The sequence below is a fragment of the Zingiber officinale genome, chromosome 7B, assembly GCF_018446385.1.
Source record: "Zingiber officinale cultivar Zhangliang chromosome 7B, Zo_v1.1, whole genome shotgun sequence".
Lineage (NCBI taxonomy): Eukaryota > Viridiplantae > Streptophyta > Magnoliopsida > Zingiberales > Zingiberaceae > Zingiber > Zingiber officinale.
Window position 1 is genome coordinate 7,551,575 of NC_055999.1, and position 14,894 is coordinate 7,566,468.

Below are 14,894 nucleotides of genomic sequence, written 5' to 3' on the forward strand. Positions count from 1 at the left end.
GGAGGCGAAGGGAGAGGTGAGCTGTGCGCTGGACTGCTCCTTCGGCGATTGCGAGGTTGGCGTTTGGTATCCTCATCGTCCCAGAGTGATCGGTATCCCAGACTCTTTGCCACTTTTTGTTCTATTGTCGATGTTCTTCTCGATTGGAGTCGTAGCTTAACTACTACCATTGACGTCCACATCTCACTACAATATCGGGTTTTCCGCCATCCTTTTTATATTTTAGCTCGAAGATCGGATCTTTGGCGGTGACGGTCGATGTTGCCCGATTGGTCGGACGGCTGCTGTAAATTTTTTATGCCAGCAATCGGGGGTTAAGTTCTTCTGGCGCTCTGTTCTAATTAGCTTGAGTTATCCGGGCCTTCCGCTCGTTTTCAGTTTCTCAGATTTGGAGGTTGTTCTTTTCCGTGGAAATATGAGTTATTGTGGCATTGATCAAGTATCTTGTTGGGGTTTGATTGAGTGCGAAAAGATCAATTTTTTTATTTTTTAGGTCAGGAATCTTTGCTCAATGTGTTTGTGCTTTTAATCTGCAAATCGGAGTAATATGTAGCTAGCTGAAAGCAAGTTTCTTTCAGAAGTTTAGTTTAGAACTGTCAAAGAAAGGATAAATTCTGCTAGAAATATTATTTTTCAGTTGAGCGAGAAAAATCAGGGTAATCGTATAATGGACAAGCAGTTCAATAATAAGATAGTCTCATCTTGTTGCAATACTCTTCAGAAATTGGCTTCTAAACGAGATGCAGAAGATTATTCTGTTAAGGATGATAAAATTCCTTGCAAAACCCCAGTATCTACGGAGTTTACAGTTGATGTTTTATCCCACGGAATGGTTCCCCGTCCTGTTAATGGAGTTTCCTTGATAAATTCAGCGGAGTATGTCAGTCATCGTGGATCCCTTCTTAGTTTGCAGCCATGGATTTTCAGGAAAGCAAGCTATCTAAGGGACAAGGAAATAAAGAAAGTTGTTGAAGATTGTTCTAAATTAAGTGAGCCTGAAATGGATGGCTTGGTGAATAACTTACTCAGAGAGAACACCTCAAGGAGAGTTAATTTGAGTCATGCTCATGGTAGAGGTCCAAGCTGTCTGAGAAGCCAGTGTTCTTGCCGTGGGACTAGTAAACCTCTTTCTTCCATGGAGGACTATCTCCTTCCTCGACTTTACAATGAAAATTGCGAATCTGAAGAGTTTCTTTTTAGCTCAATTCCTTCTTCCACCACATCAGACATAAGACCATTTGTTACCGATGGAAGTGACATAATTAGCAAATCTTGTTATGGACCTGTGGACAACAATTTTGCTAGTGAATTAGACAACAAAACATATATGAAGAGTGTATCTGGGGTTCTGCCTCTTCCTAAGTTGAGGACAGCAAAAAGAAATTGCAGGGAGACACCACATGAAAAATTAGTTCATTCCAACACTATAGAACCACTGAAGTTTGGTCATCATAAAGGTATCGTTGTTATCGTTTTCTCATATCATTTTTGTAATGCCTATTTGTAGTGTAAGACTCTATCTTCTAAATTAACCGAAAATTCTAATTCTTACAAATAAACAGAAGCCCTCTATTTTTGAGTGACAATGTATAAAATTTGTCAGGCTATGGGAAGTAACCATCTATTATCCAATAATAGTTATCGGTATCATGCCATATCTGATTATAACTTATTTACAGAAACTAGGCTCTTGAGGTTTCCATAATTATTTCCGGAAATTAGTAAATTTTTCATGGTTGGTTAGTTGGCCTCTCTGTGTTCTTCGCCCCTTAGTTCCTTAGATTTACAAGTCTTGTTCTTGCTACTTACATCTTGGTTTTCTTGTCATAAAAATATTCTCCTTTATTTTTTTTTGGTAGCAAATTATGCCTCAAGTATGGAAGTGTATACTCAATTTAGGAGCCTTACCGCCTTCATATTTGTCATGATTGGGCTAAATCATGGGGTGGCAGTTACAAGGAGTTGAGTTAGACCCAAATAATTGGGGGCAATTAAATGAATCTTATTCTTTGATTGAACTCTTTGCTAGATTATATCACTGACAAAATTCTCTCTCTTAAATCATTTTTAGTTACATTAATAATTGAATTTACTTCAGTACTCTCTCTACCCTAAACACCTTCAACTGTATTTGATTTAATTGGAGGTGTATATTTAGTATTGCAATTGTATAGGTTTACTGCAATGTTTTCGATGCCCACTGTCTGGTTATTCAACTATCAAATATGGACGATAAATTTGGTTAATTGTCTCATATCTTCTTACTTATCGATTCCTATATATAAATATATATTTATATTCTGCTCTTTGTTGATCAGCACATCTTTTGTTTCTAGACAAAGTTGATGCACTACATATCTTCTCTGTTGGAGTTAGCCTTGGACTCTCGTCGACTATACTGTCAAACAGAAAAGAAATAGATAATTTAAACACCATGTTGAAGAGTTCAGAAAACTTGGTTCAAGATTTGCAAGAGGAACTGGATGCTCTAACTGTAAAAGAGTTGGCTAATGAAGTCCAGAAACCTAGTGGCATGGTTCTCAACTTGGAACCAGTTGTAAAGGATGACAATGATCAGATATTCTTGCCTATGGAAGAGTCGAGGAGTGAAATAGAAGCAGAGCTTGAAATTGAGCTGGAGAAATTAGAAATGGGCGTGAATTCTTCTGTCTTTAGCGCAAAAATGTCAGTGCTTGATGAGGTAAGGCCGATGTTCTTTGCTTCATTAACTGTATATATTGGAAACCAAACATTTTATATAGAACCTACAGTTTGTCATGGTGATTTGTATTTTATGTAAATATGGTTCATCACAATCAATGAAATTCACTAAGTCCCTGACCAACACCTTTTTCATTTAACTCATTATTTATTACAATTAACTCAATACTATCAATTCTACTACGGAACATAATTATGATCTGCTTTTGGTAATTGTATGCTTTTGCGTTTCATCTATGCTCTTGTGTTATTCTTTCTTAGACCTTGCTAGTTCTCTAAGGCTGAAATTTTTTATTTCAGCTTGATCTGGAACTAATAACAGATGACATAGTTGGAGGAGAACTAAAAGCTGGTAGATTCTTTAATGACCAGTCTACTAATCTGAGTGACTGCACAAGCTCCACAGACCGCGCATTCGATGCCAATTATTCAGTTTCACCGCGAGAGCTTAGCTTACGTCTGCACGAAGTGATCCAACTCAGGCTACAAGAACGGATTGAAGAGCTAGAAAGAGAACTTCAGCAAACGCAGAAGCAACTCCAGTTGGTGGAATCAGATTGTCTTGCCTCTCAAAGAGGTTTATCCAGCAGTGATGTGGGGTCTTCCTCAAATATGAATAGCCCAATTGGCACTGCAGGAATAATTTCATTAGCTAAGCCTGTTTGCTTGAGCCTCAATGGAGAATCACTGGAGGCATACGATGAAGTTTACAGAGATTTCTCAAGGGTGGAAAACATGGAAGAGAACCGGCCATTGACAACTAACTCAAAAGACCATATTGAATATTACTTTCACTCATCTGATGTGAATTTGATATGGGAAAGGGAGGGGTTGAGATCATTTGGGGAGGAACCATTGAGGGATCAGAAGTTGAAGGACAAGGGATTGTTAGCTACTCATGAGGTTCATGCACTGGATGAAGGTGATTATGTTTACGACGAAGAGATGAGGACATTAATCACACAGATATTGGAGAAAACAAGACAGGGATCACCTATTGTACAAGATGTTCAAAGAATGCTGTTTGCGTTGAATGATTAAATTGGAGGAAAAATTGCTCGAGGGCTGAGTTTTGGGTATGACTCATCCATCCTCATCAATCTGACTCTCTTTTTTCAACATCCTAAATCCATGCTGGTACAGCTTGTTCTAATGTATTCTAGCAGCAGCCGCCGCACTTCATTTCCCAATCATTTGTGACTTCCAGTCTGCCATGATCCAAATTTCTCCATCACCACTCAATTAGTGACAAAGTAAATGGCCAACAAGAACCAACTCTTAAATTGGGTCAATCTTCACCTCACTTGCAGCATGGTTTTCACTGCTTGTATAAATGCTTGAATCACATTCTCGGTTAATTCGATTCTACCTGTACAGGCAACGTCCCAACCTCTCACATTAGGATGATGGGACCCACACTTACCACATTCTCAGTTAATTCGAGGCAGTGCCCCAACCTCTCACATTAGGATGGTGGGACCCACACTTAAGTAGTGGGTCCCACCATCTCATTGTGAGAGGTTGGAGCACTGACAGGGTGAAATTTACCCACATTCTCCCTGAGCACAAACTGCTCGTCTCTTCTCTCCACTTGATGCAATTAGAGGGATCGTTTGAAGATGTGCCAGTACTCCTGCATGAATCTACCACAGATCGTTCCTGTTCCTCTTCAAGATCAAATGCTGAAGACAAGGAGAAATCATAAGGTTGACATCTCGTCAGAGTGGTCCGACGAGGCTCAAGTTTCACTGGACGTAAATACTAAAATGCAGACGAAAAGAAGCATAAATTTTAAGAGAGGCAAAGTTTGATGGTTAAGGATGACAAACTTTAGTTAGTCATGACAACTAACTGTTATTAATCAGTTAGTCATTAGGGTTAATCGAATACTTTGATTTTGTCATCTTTGACAGACCAACTAAATATATCGAGTCATCATAATATAATCCAAAATGATCAAATTAACCCTATTTAATTGGTAAAGCTAATCAAGTAAACCTAAATTGGTCTGCCAAAATGATTAAACTATATTCAAATGACCAGGAGGATAAGAGAAAATTTAATTGGCTTGCTTAACCTACCTAGCTCGACACAATCAAGTTAAGTCATCATCAAGTTGATTCCATCAATTTAGACAAGTCGACCAACTGACCGACTCAACATGAATCTATCCATCCAGCATCCCCACTCTTGTGAGCTCGATCTCAAAACAAACCAAGAAAGTGTGTTTGACAAGAAAATCCAGCCCTAAGATGCTTTCAATTTTCACTACAATAACAAATAAACTGACAAAGCATTAGCAAAATAACATCAACGTAACAAAAAGAAATCAAGAAAAAGGCAATTTCATAAGTATCAACTTTCATTTCACAACTATAACTGGATGACAAGTCATTATAGATACTGATGATATACAAAAAAAAAAAATGTGAGATTTTCATCTACAGTTGACCATTTTTCCTATTGTAGAAAAAAAAACACATTAGATATGCATATCATCCATGTACTGGATGTACAACTACAACATGAAGAGGAACACTACAACACGGAGCTGATCCATCAACAATTCACGAACGACGTTCATCGTGGTTGAAGATCAAGTAAAAAAAAAGGAGAATAATCATGTGGTCATTATCTGAAACCATAAGCTGAACAAATGCTGAGGTTATTGTTCCTTAGCCTTCTAAAGAATCTCAATATCCAAATGATATTTAGCCTCTCTTGCTCCCTCAGGTGCATAGCTGCTCCTTATCAGAAGTGATTGTTGTCTTCCTTCCCATGAGGTTTGGGCAATGCACAGTATTGAAAATTTCCAGCGCTGTGCTGCACTTCAATCTGATGATTTGCTGAAGAGCCAGGTCGAACCTGCACAACGTAGGTTGACTGGGACTTGGATAAACTAGGGAAAACCTCAGCAGTGGAACGAGCTGAAAGACGGGAGGCAGTTGATTCAGGAAATTCAAGATGAGAATGATTGTTCTCACTGTGAATACAAGTAACATCAGTGCCATTTTCTGCAAGATAAAATGAAGATACACTTCAAACTTTCCTGATTTTTCACAAGAAGCATACCCATTGAAGACTTGTTTCCTTTTCACGCATGGTTCGCTATTGGATTTGCCTTGATCTTTTGGACTTGTAGAGTTCTGTTAAGATAGACATTATGGAGTATTAAAAACAAAAATTGCAGGTAGAACAATTCATCAGAAAAATAAGGAAATCTGGGGCTCACGAGTTTAATCCCAGCAAAAGCATGGAGAGATCCATGAAGATTGTAGTGGTTGGCATTTCGTAGAAAGGGATGCTCAAGCAACATATTAGCAGTTGGCCTCTCTGCAGGATTCCTATGAAAGCAACGCTGGAGGAAATTCTTGCCCTCACTAGACAATGTTTCCGGTATTGGTGGGTCTTTCTGGAGGACTTTAAACATAGCTTGGGGCTGTAATCATTCCAAGCAAAAATAATCATGACCAAAGGATAAAAGAAAATACATCTACAAGAAAACAGAGGTTACCACTTCAAATTTACCTGGTAAGCTTTAAATATCTATTTGGCAATCTCATTTTTATGTTTATTTATTTGGCAATCATAATAAAAAAACAACAGAGCATTTGATCAAACAGCCACTAGCCACCAAAGGTAACAGACACATACACTATCTAAAGAGCAATCTACAATGATTTAAGACCAAATTTTATCCATTTGATCTTCCAATTAAAATCCTTTGCTAGAAACAAAGTACTAGACCACTAAACTAAATTAGGGTTTGTTTCTTTACTAGTCACAGAATTGGAAAAAAGGATGTAAGCATATGAAGTTAGATAGTATCAACATGGACAACAATGCCACAGGTGACAACAAGTTGAAATCATAAGCATACAAACCCCTTCTAGATCACTCCATGGATGCTTCCCTGTGAACATCTCAATGATGGTACAACCCAAACTCCAAATGTCAACAGCAAGATCATATCCAATTTCTTTATTCATAGTAGCCTGCAACATCTGCAACAAAAAATAGGTTCAAGGTTCAGAAGAGTTACCTATGAGAAAAATTTCTTTAATCATCAAAATATAAACGCACTTTTGAGTTTAAAAAAAGAACAATCTTCTTGGTTTGGGTTTAGATGCAGCCAAGTGAATATTAACTGAAGAGTAAATTAGATGAGCTACAATTTATGCAACTTGCGCATATTCTAGGAAACATACGCTTCAACTAAAAGTTGGTTTCTAACTACAAAAGAAAACGTAGATTTATTCTTAGAATATTTGGGGTAAATCTGAAAATGGCATGCTCTCCTTCCCGCAGAATTCATGTGCTATCCACTCTCTTGCTTCTGCTAGTGATGCTGCTTCATATAATGGAGGCCAATGCCTTACAATAGTTGCTTCATTTTCCCATGTATTTTTGCTCCAATGGAAAGCCATCACAAAAAGGGTATTAATGTTTCTGATGGAGCCAACACCATAGTCAATCCAGGTAGAATACTTTTGCCTCAAATTACAAAGTTCAGGAGCTTTGACCAAATATAGCAAAACAAAAACTTAAGTACTTATCCTGTTCAGCTATACCAATCTGTCAAAGGTGCAAATCATGTCAGTATGATACAGATTTTGACAGAATACATTCATTTTCTACAGTCAAACAGAGAACTTTGTTTGAGTCACCACACACAAAAAAATAATTATTAAAGAACGTGAGCAATTGAAAGAATTTATGCAGGAGAAGCTGAAACTATGTAGAAGCAAAGAATGAATTATGCTTGAGAGAAAAAAGAGATATACCTCCGGAGCCATCCAAAATGGTGAACCCTTCAATGAAAGAGCAGGTGCTGCTCCACTTAACTGATTAAAGAAAAAAAAATACAAATTACTAACAATAGTCAATGTAGCACTTGGCAAGTGGCAACTCGTTGGTTCTATAATGTATTTAATAAATCAGGACTGAAATTTGAATTGCAGTTTGGTCCAACAGAGGCTAACACTACCATTAAATTCTTTCATTTTTCCCCAAATTTGGATTTTATCTTGGGTAGGTCAAATTATAACCTTATTCTTTGGGGTTCACCTCTTAGTCACTGAAAGGATGAAGATATAAGATTAATATGTATCTTCAAAGACTGCTAGTTAACTCTGAATTGGGAATGAAATAGTTTCTTCATGCAATGTGGTCCAACGCTCCCATTATTGCATCAGTTAACATCAAATAAATTTGGATGCTCTTAATCATATGCCACTTTCTGTTGCCATTTTAGAAATTTTCTTGTTATCTTTGTTTTCTCAGCTCACACAAATTCTTGATATTCTACTCTGTAGCCCCGAGATTATAGCATATATATGGTTTCAATTTTGCACTTACAAGAGCATTCCACAACAAGACTTTGTTAATCCATAACTGAGACAAATTTTAACATGTAAAAACATGAAAAATTCCTGACAGCGATATTTGTACAACCAAAGGAAGCTGATAAGGGTAAATAGTCAAAAAAAAAAACAACAGCAGAGTAATCTAGATTAGGTTTTCCTGCTCTCCATACTTTAAAATATTTTTGGATGATTGTTATCATGTTTAAGGTATTTGTTTTAGAATGTTATTTAGTGCTAAAAGCTTACTTATAAAAATGTAATAAATTGGACAACTTTTACAATCTCACCACACTTTTTTGTTACATCTTTTAGCTTCCATGTTCAGGTTATTAACGTTTGTCTTCCATAATTCCATAGTCAGATTTGAGTCGACTAAAAATTGGATTGATTCCTGAGCTAGTTGAACAACTGGTTATAAGTTTACCTGATCAATTAGCCTATTCAGGCTGACATCCATAACATCATAAACAGGATTGGAAATTTAAATTTAAATTTAAAAGCACAAGCATAAGATTAAAAATGTAGATAGACGAAGCCTAAGTTCTGGTTCTAAGCATCTAGTCTAAATTGATGATATGAACACCATCATAGTTCATATTGCACTATACTTTCTATTTGGACTACTTAAGCAATAAGCACATTCAACTGTGTCATAGTTTCAGCAGATTCGACAGAAAATTATACCAGAGGAAGAATATTCAACATTTTTCCAATCACTATCCGGCAATCTGCAGTTAGTGTTACCCCTGACAAAAATGACAAGTTGTACAATGACAATTGACTGGAACAATAATCCAAAAACATATTTACTACCATGACGCCAGATAATCTGTCCTCCCAAAAGCACAGAGTATAGATTTTAAAGTATAAAGCACATATCAGAAAGAACTATAAATCTTGGTGTACAAATTATAGGCTTACGTGTTTTGCCATCCCAAAATCAGCAAGCTTAACAACACCATTCACATCAACGAGTAAATTTGCCCCTTTGATATCTCTGTGGGAATGAACTAGAGTCACATGTCTAAATACTGTATGCTTTCCACGAATAAATATGGCATACATTAAAGATTTTCCTTTTAGCAATTATACACTGCAAAGTTACTACCAGAATATAGATCAAGGAGTTTAATTTGTATTAATAAATTGAAATACAAAAAACATCAACTTGTGGCTGTCTTTGGCCAGAAAAAGGAACAGACAGTGGCTTCTGTTTTCAAAGCCAAAATTTGTGCCTTAATAATAATAGAAGGTTCAAATTCTCCTTTTTCATGAATGCTGTCAAAAACAAACAGATGGAATGTTTCAAAAAAAAAAAAAAAATCTGTCTGATTTATATAGTAAGTTGGTTAACATTTGATTGAGATAAAAGCAAATATGATAAAATTGCACACAAGGTTGCAGCAGCATGTGCATCTTCTCTCTTCAAGATGAAAGAATAGATAATCAAAAAGTTAGTCACAGTTAAATCATTCTAAGTTAATAATATCACGCTCATAGATACATGTTTTGTGAAATGATATTGTCCAAATTTTCACTGATAACAGTAGAACCACTAAGAAAATAGACCCCTGCAGGTAATCTATCCTACCAATTGTCATGATAGGCATAGGTAAAAAAGGGAATAGGATCAATCTTCTGGCCTTTGCTGGATAAGAGGGAGTCTATATATTACATGTGTTTGTTTTAGGACATGATTTTAGTTTCAAAGGAAAATAATGTATGCCCCATGAGAAAGTGACTAAGAAAACTGATGCATCTTAATTGCCAGACCCAACCAGGGCACAAAATAGATATAGGAGCAAGAGAAGAACATGCACAAAAAAACAAATGACTTGCACATAAAGCGACATGTTAACAGCAAAATAAAACCAGAAGCATAAAAAGGCCCCATGTAAACAGATCCATTTATTTTGAAGATTTTATGATTTCCTCAAGGCCTTAGCAAACTTTTGATTCTTCATCTAACTTAGCAATTACCTATTTAAGTTTCAGTATATGACCAAACAGATTGTTTTATAGTTCTATTGTTTATTATTGCACCTGAAGACTTATGTTTTTCTTGTTTGTTAGAATAACTAGTTGAGACACTGACATCGTGGAAAAATAATTGTTAATAGTTATGAAAATTCCCTAGAGATAAGTGGTTCTGAGATATTTCTCATCATGCCTAACCTATTAGTTCAAGCCACAGAATTATTAATGATTAATCTTGTACGTCTAAACTCTAAATAAATTCTACAAGGAATTCCAGCTGCTTGTAGTTTCTCCACAATTAGTGCCTCTAATACCCATATCTTACTGTTTCCAAGGAAAGAGAAACCAAAATCTGCAGCTCTTTCCCTGACCTCATTTATTGTTACATGTTAATCACAATCATTCAACTTCTAACATTGTCACAGTGAACATAGAAGGCATTCTTTTGCGTGTTCTACAAGTTCAGGCATTGAGCTATAACATGAAAAACATTCTCCTTAATCTTGCTTTCTCTGTATCAGAGATTGCCAGTGTTTTCAACAAAATTGACCTCCTTCTTATTCAGTCCATCGAAATTTGCTAAAAGATCGAACTCATTGCTTGAATATCTCCTTGAGATATGCTGCATTGTATATTTTTAAGCATATTTTCTACATATGTCACGTAGAGAAGGTAAAAAAAGAAAAGAAAAAAAATGAATATAATAGAATAGTTTCAAAGCTCATGGCAATAAAGCTTCATGAAAAAAATCCCTTTAGAATATAGTTTATTTTGTCATCTGACAACCACATTTAAATTAACTAAATTGTGAATTTGTGAGTTGTCATACAATCTCTTGGGAGAAACAGCAAAAAAGTAGTTTTTTTTTAAACAATTAAGGGTGAACAAAGTTCAACTAGAATATACTAAAGGGATTGCCAAATATATGTAATGAGATTCGCTAACATAGAATACTGACCTGTGCATGATGTTTTTACTATGCAAGTAAATTAACCCATTCAAAATATGACGGGTAAAATTGCGCACCACTGATTCAGTCATAGCTCCACAATATTGACGAACATACTTATTAATTGAACCAGGGTGGACATACTCTAAATAAATGTACAGCTGATCCTCAATCTGCACGTTCAAAACTGAATTCCTAAATAAAGATGTGATGAGGCGAAAGTGACAGATTCAGGATAACAACAATGAAAGCTCACTGTTTCTGTCCCATAGTATTGAACGATATTAGGATGCTTAAATTGACTAAGGAACTTTATTTCCTGCAGGAAAGTGAACAAACATTAATCAATTAATATGAACTTTATTTCCTAAAGGAAAGTGAACAAACACTAATCAATTAACCACTTCCAAATAACCAATGACAAATCAAATGAAATCATCAAATTTAACTGAAAACATTAACTTATTAGGTAAGGCAACATACAGTTGAAACTAAGCCATTAATGTCTATGGAATTGGCACTTTGCACAGATGATGGAAAAACCAATGAAAAGGTAAGATGGCTTACAAAATATTTAAGTACATACATACACAACCTATGATATTGAGATCTAACCTGTTCCAACTGCTTCAAGCATTCAGCTGATTTGGGATCGTCAGGAATTATATTAACTTCTTTCATGGCACATAACGCACCAGTGAGTCTGTCAAAGTGTATAAATTATACTAAAAGGAAACAAGAAAAGAAAGTAAATACTAACTATAAAAGAACACAAATATGCTGTACCTGTTGGTGGCTTCATAAACATTACCAAATGTTCCACTTCCAAGTAGTTTTCCTTTCTGCCATTGATTAGTCTTGTGTAACACCTCCGCTTTTGCTGCATGCTGATGAGAAAAGGTTGGTTGTGAAGGAGGTGATGCCCCAGGAGGGAGAGGAAGTGGGTGCACTTGTACATTAGCACCACTATCATGTCGTGTAGTTGAGCTCTCTGTGAATTTCTTTGTGTGCAAGGGTGAAGGAGGTCCACTAGGATTTCTAGATTTTGAAATATTACTTTGAGTGATTGGTGGAGACATTTCAGGACTACAAATCATCTTATCCGGCGAAGCCTGCGATGGAAAAATCGTCACCAAACCCATGGTAGAGATCTTAGGTGCTGAACACACTTGAAGGCAGGTACTTCCATTGCCAGAAGTCAAATAGTCTGCAGTACTCAATCTCCTAGGGCTATTTATAGGACTAGAAATAGGACTTGAAAAATCACCAATTGCAACAGTCTTTGCAGGTATCTTCAGTTTGAAGTTCATAGTGCCAGAAGAATTTGGATCTTGGAATGCTTTCCTCCGGTAGCTAATTGTTGTCTGATTTGATGGTTTGTCAACATGTTGTCCACTCTGGACATTAGTCTGGTAAGCTAACCTATTGCAGTGTAATAAATGCAACTAAACAACATTTCCTCAATAACAAAACCAAAAGAACTAAGCAATGTAAGAAAATTCTTTCCTAAACAATGAAAACATTTCTTATAACATACAAATCAAATTACACATTCAGTTATCCAATCATAAGCTGTTGAAAATGACACAAAATTGTAGTTTAAAGGTTGCAATAGTTCAAGCAGCGAAATAAATAATGTCATAAAAAAATTAGGTTAGAATCAAGGTATGTCAAATGAAACGTTAGAGTGATGTTGGCTGATGGATACCCTTAGAGCATAGTAACTTTGAGATTTTAATTTTGTACCCTTTTCACAATTCTTTGAAATTTTCTTTCTTTTTTTGATTCTACATTCCAACAACATATACCAATAGGTCTGGCTAACATTAATCCTAGTTGAAATTGTTCTCAAGCACCTCAATGCAACTGAAACTATAATTCTCGATACTGCTTGAATGATTTTTATCAGCAAGGTCTAAAACAAAGCTTATTAACCAAGAGTATCAAGGGTGAAATTCATGCTTCTTGTAGTCTCCGAGGAGTCAATGGAAGCATTAGATTTTTAAGACAGGAACGTTTAAGGAGAGAAATCCTACCATTGTAATGTAATTTATCTCCAAACTTATAAGTTAAACTCGAAATATATAGAGTAAAATGTTTCTATCGAAGATTGATGTATTTTTGTCAGAAATCATAGGAAGGGAGATTCCAATACGCCATATACAAGCAGTTAGTGATCATTCGCATTCAAGTCTCAGCAATTCACTACTAGTACACTTAGATTCTAAAATAATTTTCTTTTCCTAAAAAAAATATTTTAAATAACATGAAGAACTGGTAAATCTATTTTATTTCAAGATCATACTTCTGTACACCAAAAAGAATAATGAACAATAGTTTTAATACCATATTTAACATAATAATATCCTGACTCTAAGATAAATTCCCCAGCATGTACTTGCATACAGATAGCACAGTAATGATACGCTAACATTCTCACAATCATAACGACCAAAGTTATTACAGAAAATAGTAAAACTGAAACAAATTTAGGATAAATATATAGGACTAGTTATTTATTATATCACATTTAGTAAGAGTAAGCAAGAAAAACAAACATTTATTCTCCTCAAGCAACTCGCACTTATTGAAAAACATGGGTAGATGTTTACATATTACACCAAACGAAAGAAGAAATAAGCAGCAGGCATCATAAGAAGCAATATTCCATCTAACATCAATGCTAACAACCTCAACAATTTTAGAGAATGCAAATTGTTTCGTTCAGAAGGCTTCACGTAAATGTTTTTCCTTTTTTGAACCATCAGGACTAGAAAAAGATTTCATATAAAGATAAATAATTTGTGGGGTAAAAGGACAAAATTGAGGTCCAAGGATTCCTCAATTACACATGAAGCACAGATATTAAGACGGAGCGGAAAAACATCATACCTTCCTACAACATATTCAACGGCAGAGGGCTCGGCCACCGTGACATTCCCCTGATCCCCTTCCACGCTGTCAGAAGTCACCAGCGGCGAGGGCAGAGGGCGTCCCACAGAATTCTGCGGAGAAAACACCAACCCTTGCTCCGTGGCCGAATGTCGATGCAACGAGACCGAAGGAAGGGGGAGCGGGTGTGGTAATAGCATGGACGAGGAAGCGGACCGGGAGGGTATGGCGTTATTGTTGCTGGCGGCGCGCGATACCGGTGTGGAACTCGATAATGCGGACGAGCGATCCTCGAGGGGCAAGGCCTCAACTTCGAGGTCGGTGAGGTGGCGGAGCTTGCGCTGGCTAGCGAACCGAGGCTGGCTGTCCCGGCGAATCCAAGGAAAGAGGCGGGAGTCCTTGGACCGTCGCTTGCTCGGTGGGGCGGGGGAAGAAGGCGACGATGAGGCGGAGGAAGGGGAGGAAGAGAGGATATGATTGGCGCTTACGTTGCTCTTCCACCAGGGCATGACGAGGACGAAGGATCACATAGGTTGTTAGAGAGCAGGGTTAGGATAGCACAGAGAAGGAGGGGGAAACCCTAAACCTAGACCTCGCCCGTTTGAATAGGAAGAGGCGGTGACGGTGGCGGAAATCGTCGACGAGGAAGAAGTAAAAAATGAGCGGACGGTGCGGAAGCACGACGAGCCCCATCTCTCTCGGGGACGGGACGGACGCGCCTTCGAAGAGACGAGTCGTTACATACCCTTTCGCTTTTCCCGTCTCACCTAATTTTTTACCCTTATTCTCTTTTTTCCCTTATGTTTTTTTTTTAAAGTTTTATTTTTTTATTGATTTTTCTTTTTTTATTAATCAATTTTTTATCAAATTTTTTAATCAGTTTTATTTTTAATAATTTTTTATTATATATTTATAATCTTTATTTTTTTAATTTATAAATTTTAAAAAAATATATAAAAAGATGGATCAAAATAATATATATATATATA

At 36.5% G+C, this 14,894-nt stretch overlaps 2 protein-coding genes across 2 annotated transcripts; one reads left to right on the forward strand and one right to left on the reverse strand.

Moving 5' to 3' along the window:
- Positions 1-4,033, forward strand: LOC122005245. Its single transcript, XM_042560217.1, has 3 exons — positions 1-1,457; positions 2,337-2,701; positions 3,022-4,033. Exons 1-3 carry the CDS (start codon positions 668-670, stop codon positions 3,760-3,762), a joined length of 1,896 nt encoding a protein of 631 aa, XP_042416151.1. The 5' UTR covers positions 1-667; the 3' UTR covers positions 3,763-4,033.
- Positions 4,034-5,190: 1,157 nt separating this feature from the next.
- LOC122005244 (mitogen-activated protein kinase kinase kinase 5-like) lies at positions 5,191-14,680 on the reverse strand. The gene is made up of 11 exons (XM_042560216.1): positions 13,906-14,680; positions 11,800-12,435; positions 11,629-11,716; positions 11,270-11,332; positions 11,023-11,186; positions 9,009-9,084; positions 7,506-7,565; positions 6,606-6,725; positions 5,954-6,160; positions 5,794-5,867; positions 5,191-5,704 (listed from the first exon to the last, which is right to left on the reverse strand). Exons 1-11 carry the CDS (start codon positions 14,412-14,414, stop codon positions 5,473-5,475), a joined length of 2,229 nt encoding a protein of 742 aa, XP_042416150.1. The 5' UTR covers positions 14,415-14,680; the 3' UTR covers positions 5,191-5,472.
- Between the last annotated feature and the right edge of the window lie 214 nt (positions 14,681-14,894).

Excerpts from the sequence above, each read along its gene's own strand:
- LOC122005245 (XM_042560217.1), top strand. The coding sequence starts at position 668 with ATGGACAAGCAGTTCAATAATAAGATAGTCTCATCTTGTTGCAATACT. Across the intron at positions 1,458-2,336 it reads GAAGTTTGGTCATCATAAAG|ACAAAGTTGATGCACTACAT; the intron begins GTATCGTTGTTA and ends TTTTGTTTCTAG. Across the intron at positions 2,702-3,021 it reads AAATGTCAGTGCTTGATGAG|CTTGATCTGGAACTAATAAC; the intron begins GTAAGGCCGATG and ends TTTTTATTTCAG.
- LOC122005244 (XM_042560216.1), bottom strand. The coding sequence starts at position 14,414 with ATGCCCTGGTGGAAGAGCAACGTAAGCGCCAATCATATCCTCTCTTCC. Across the intron at positions 11,333-11,628 it reads GCTTGAAGCAGTTGGAACAG|GAAATAAAGTTCCTTAGTCA; the intron begins GTTAGATCTCAA and ends ACTTTCCTGCAG. Across the intron at positions 5,868-5,953 it reads CTTTTGCTGGGATTAAACTC|AACTCTACAAGTCCAAAAGA; the intron begins GTGAGCCCCAGA and ends CTATCTTAACAG.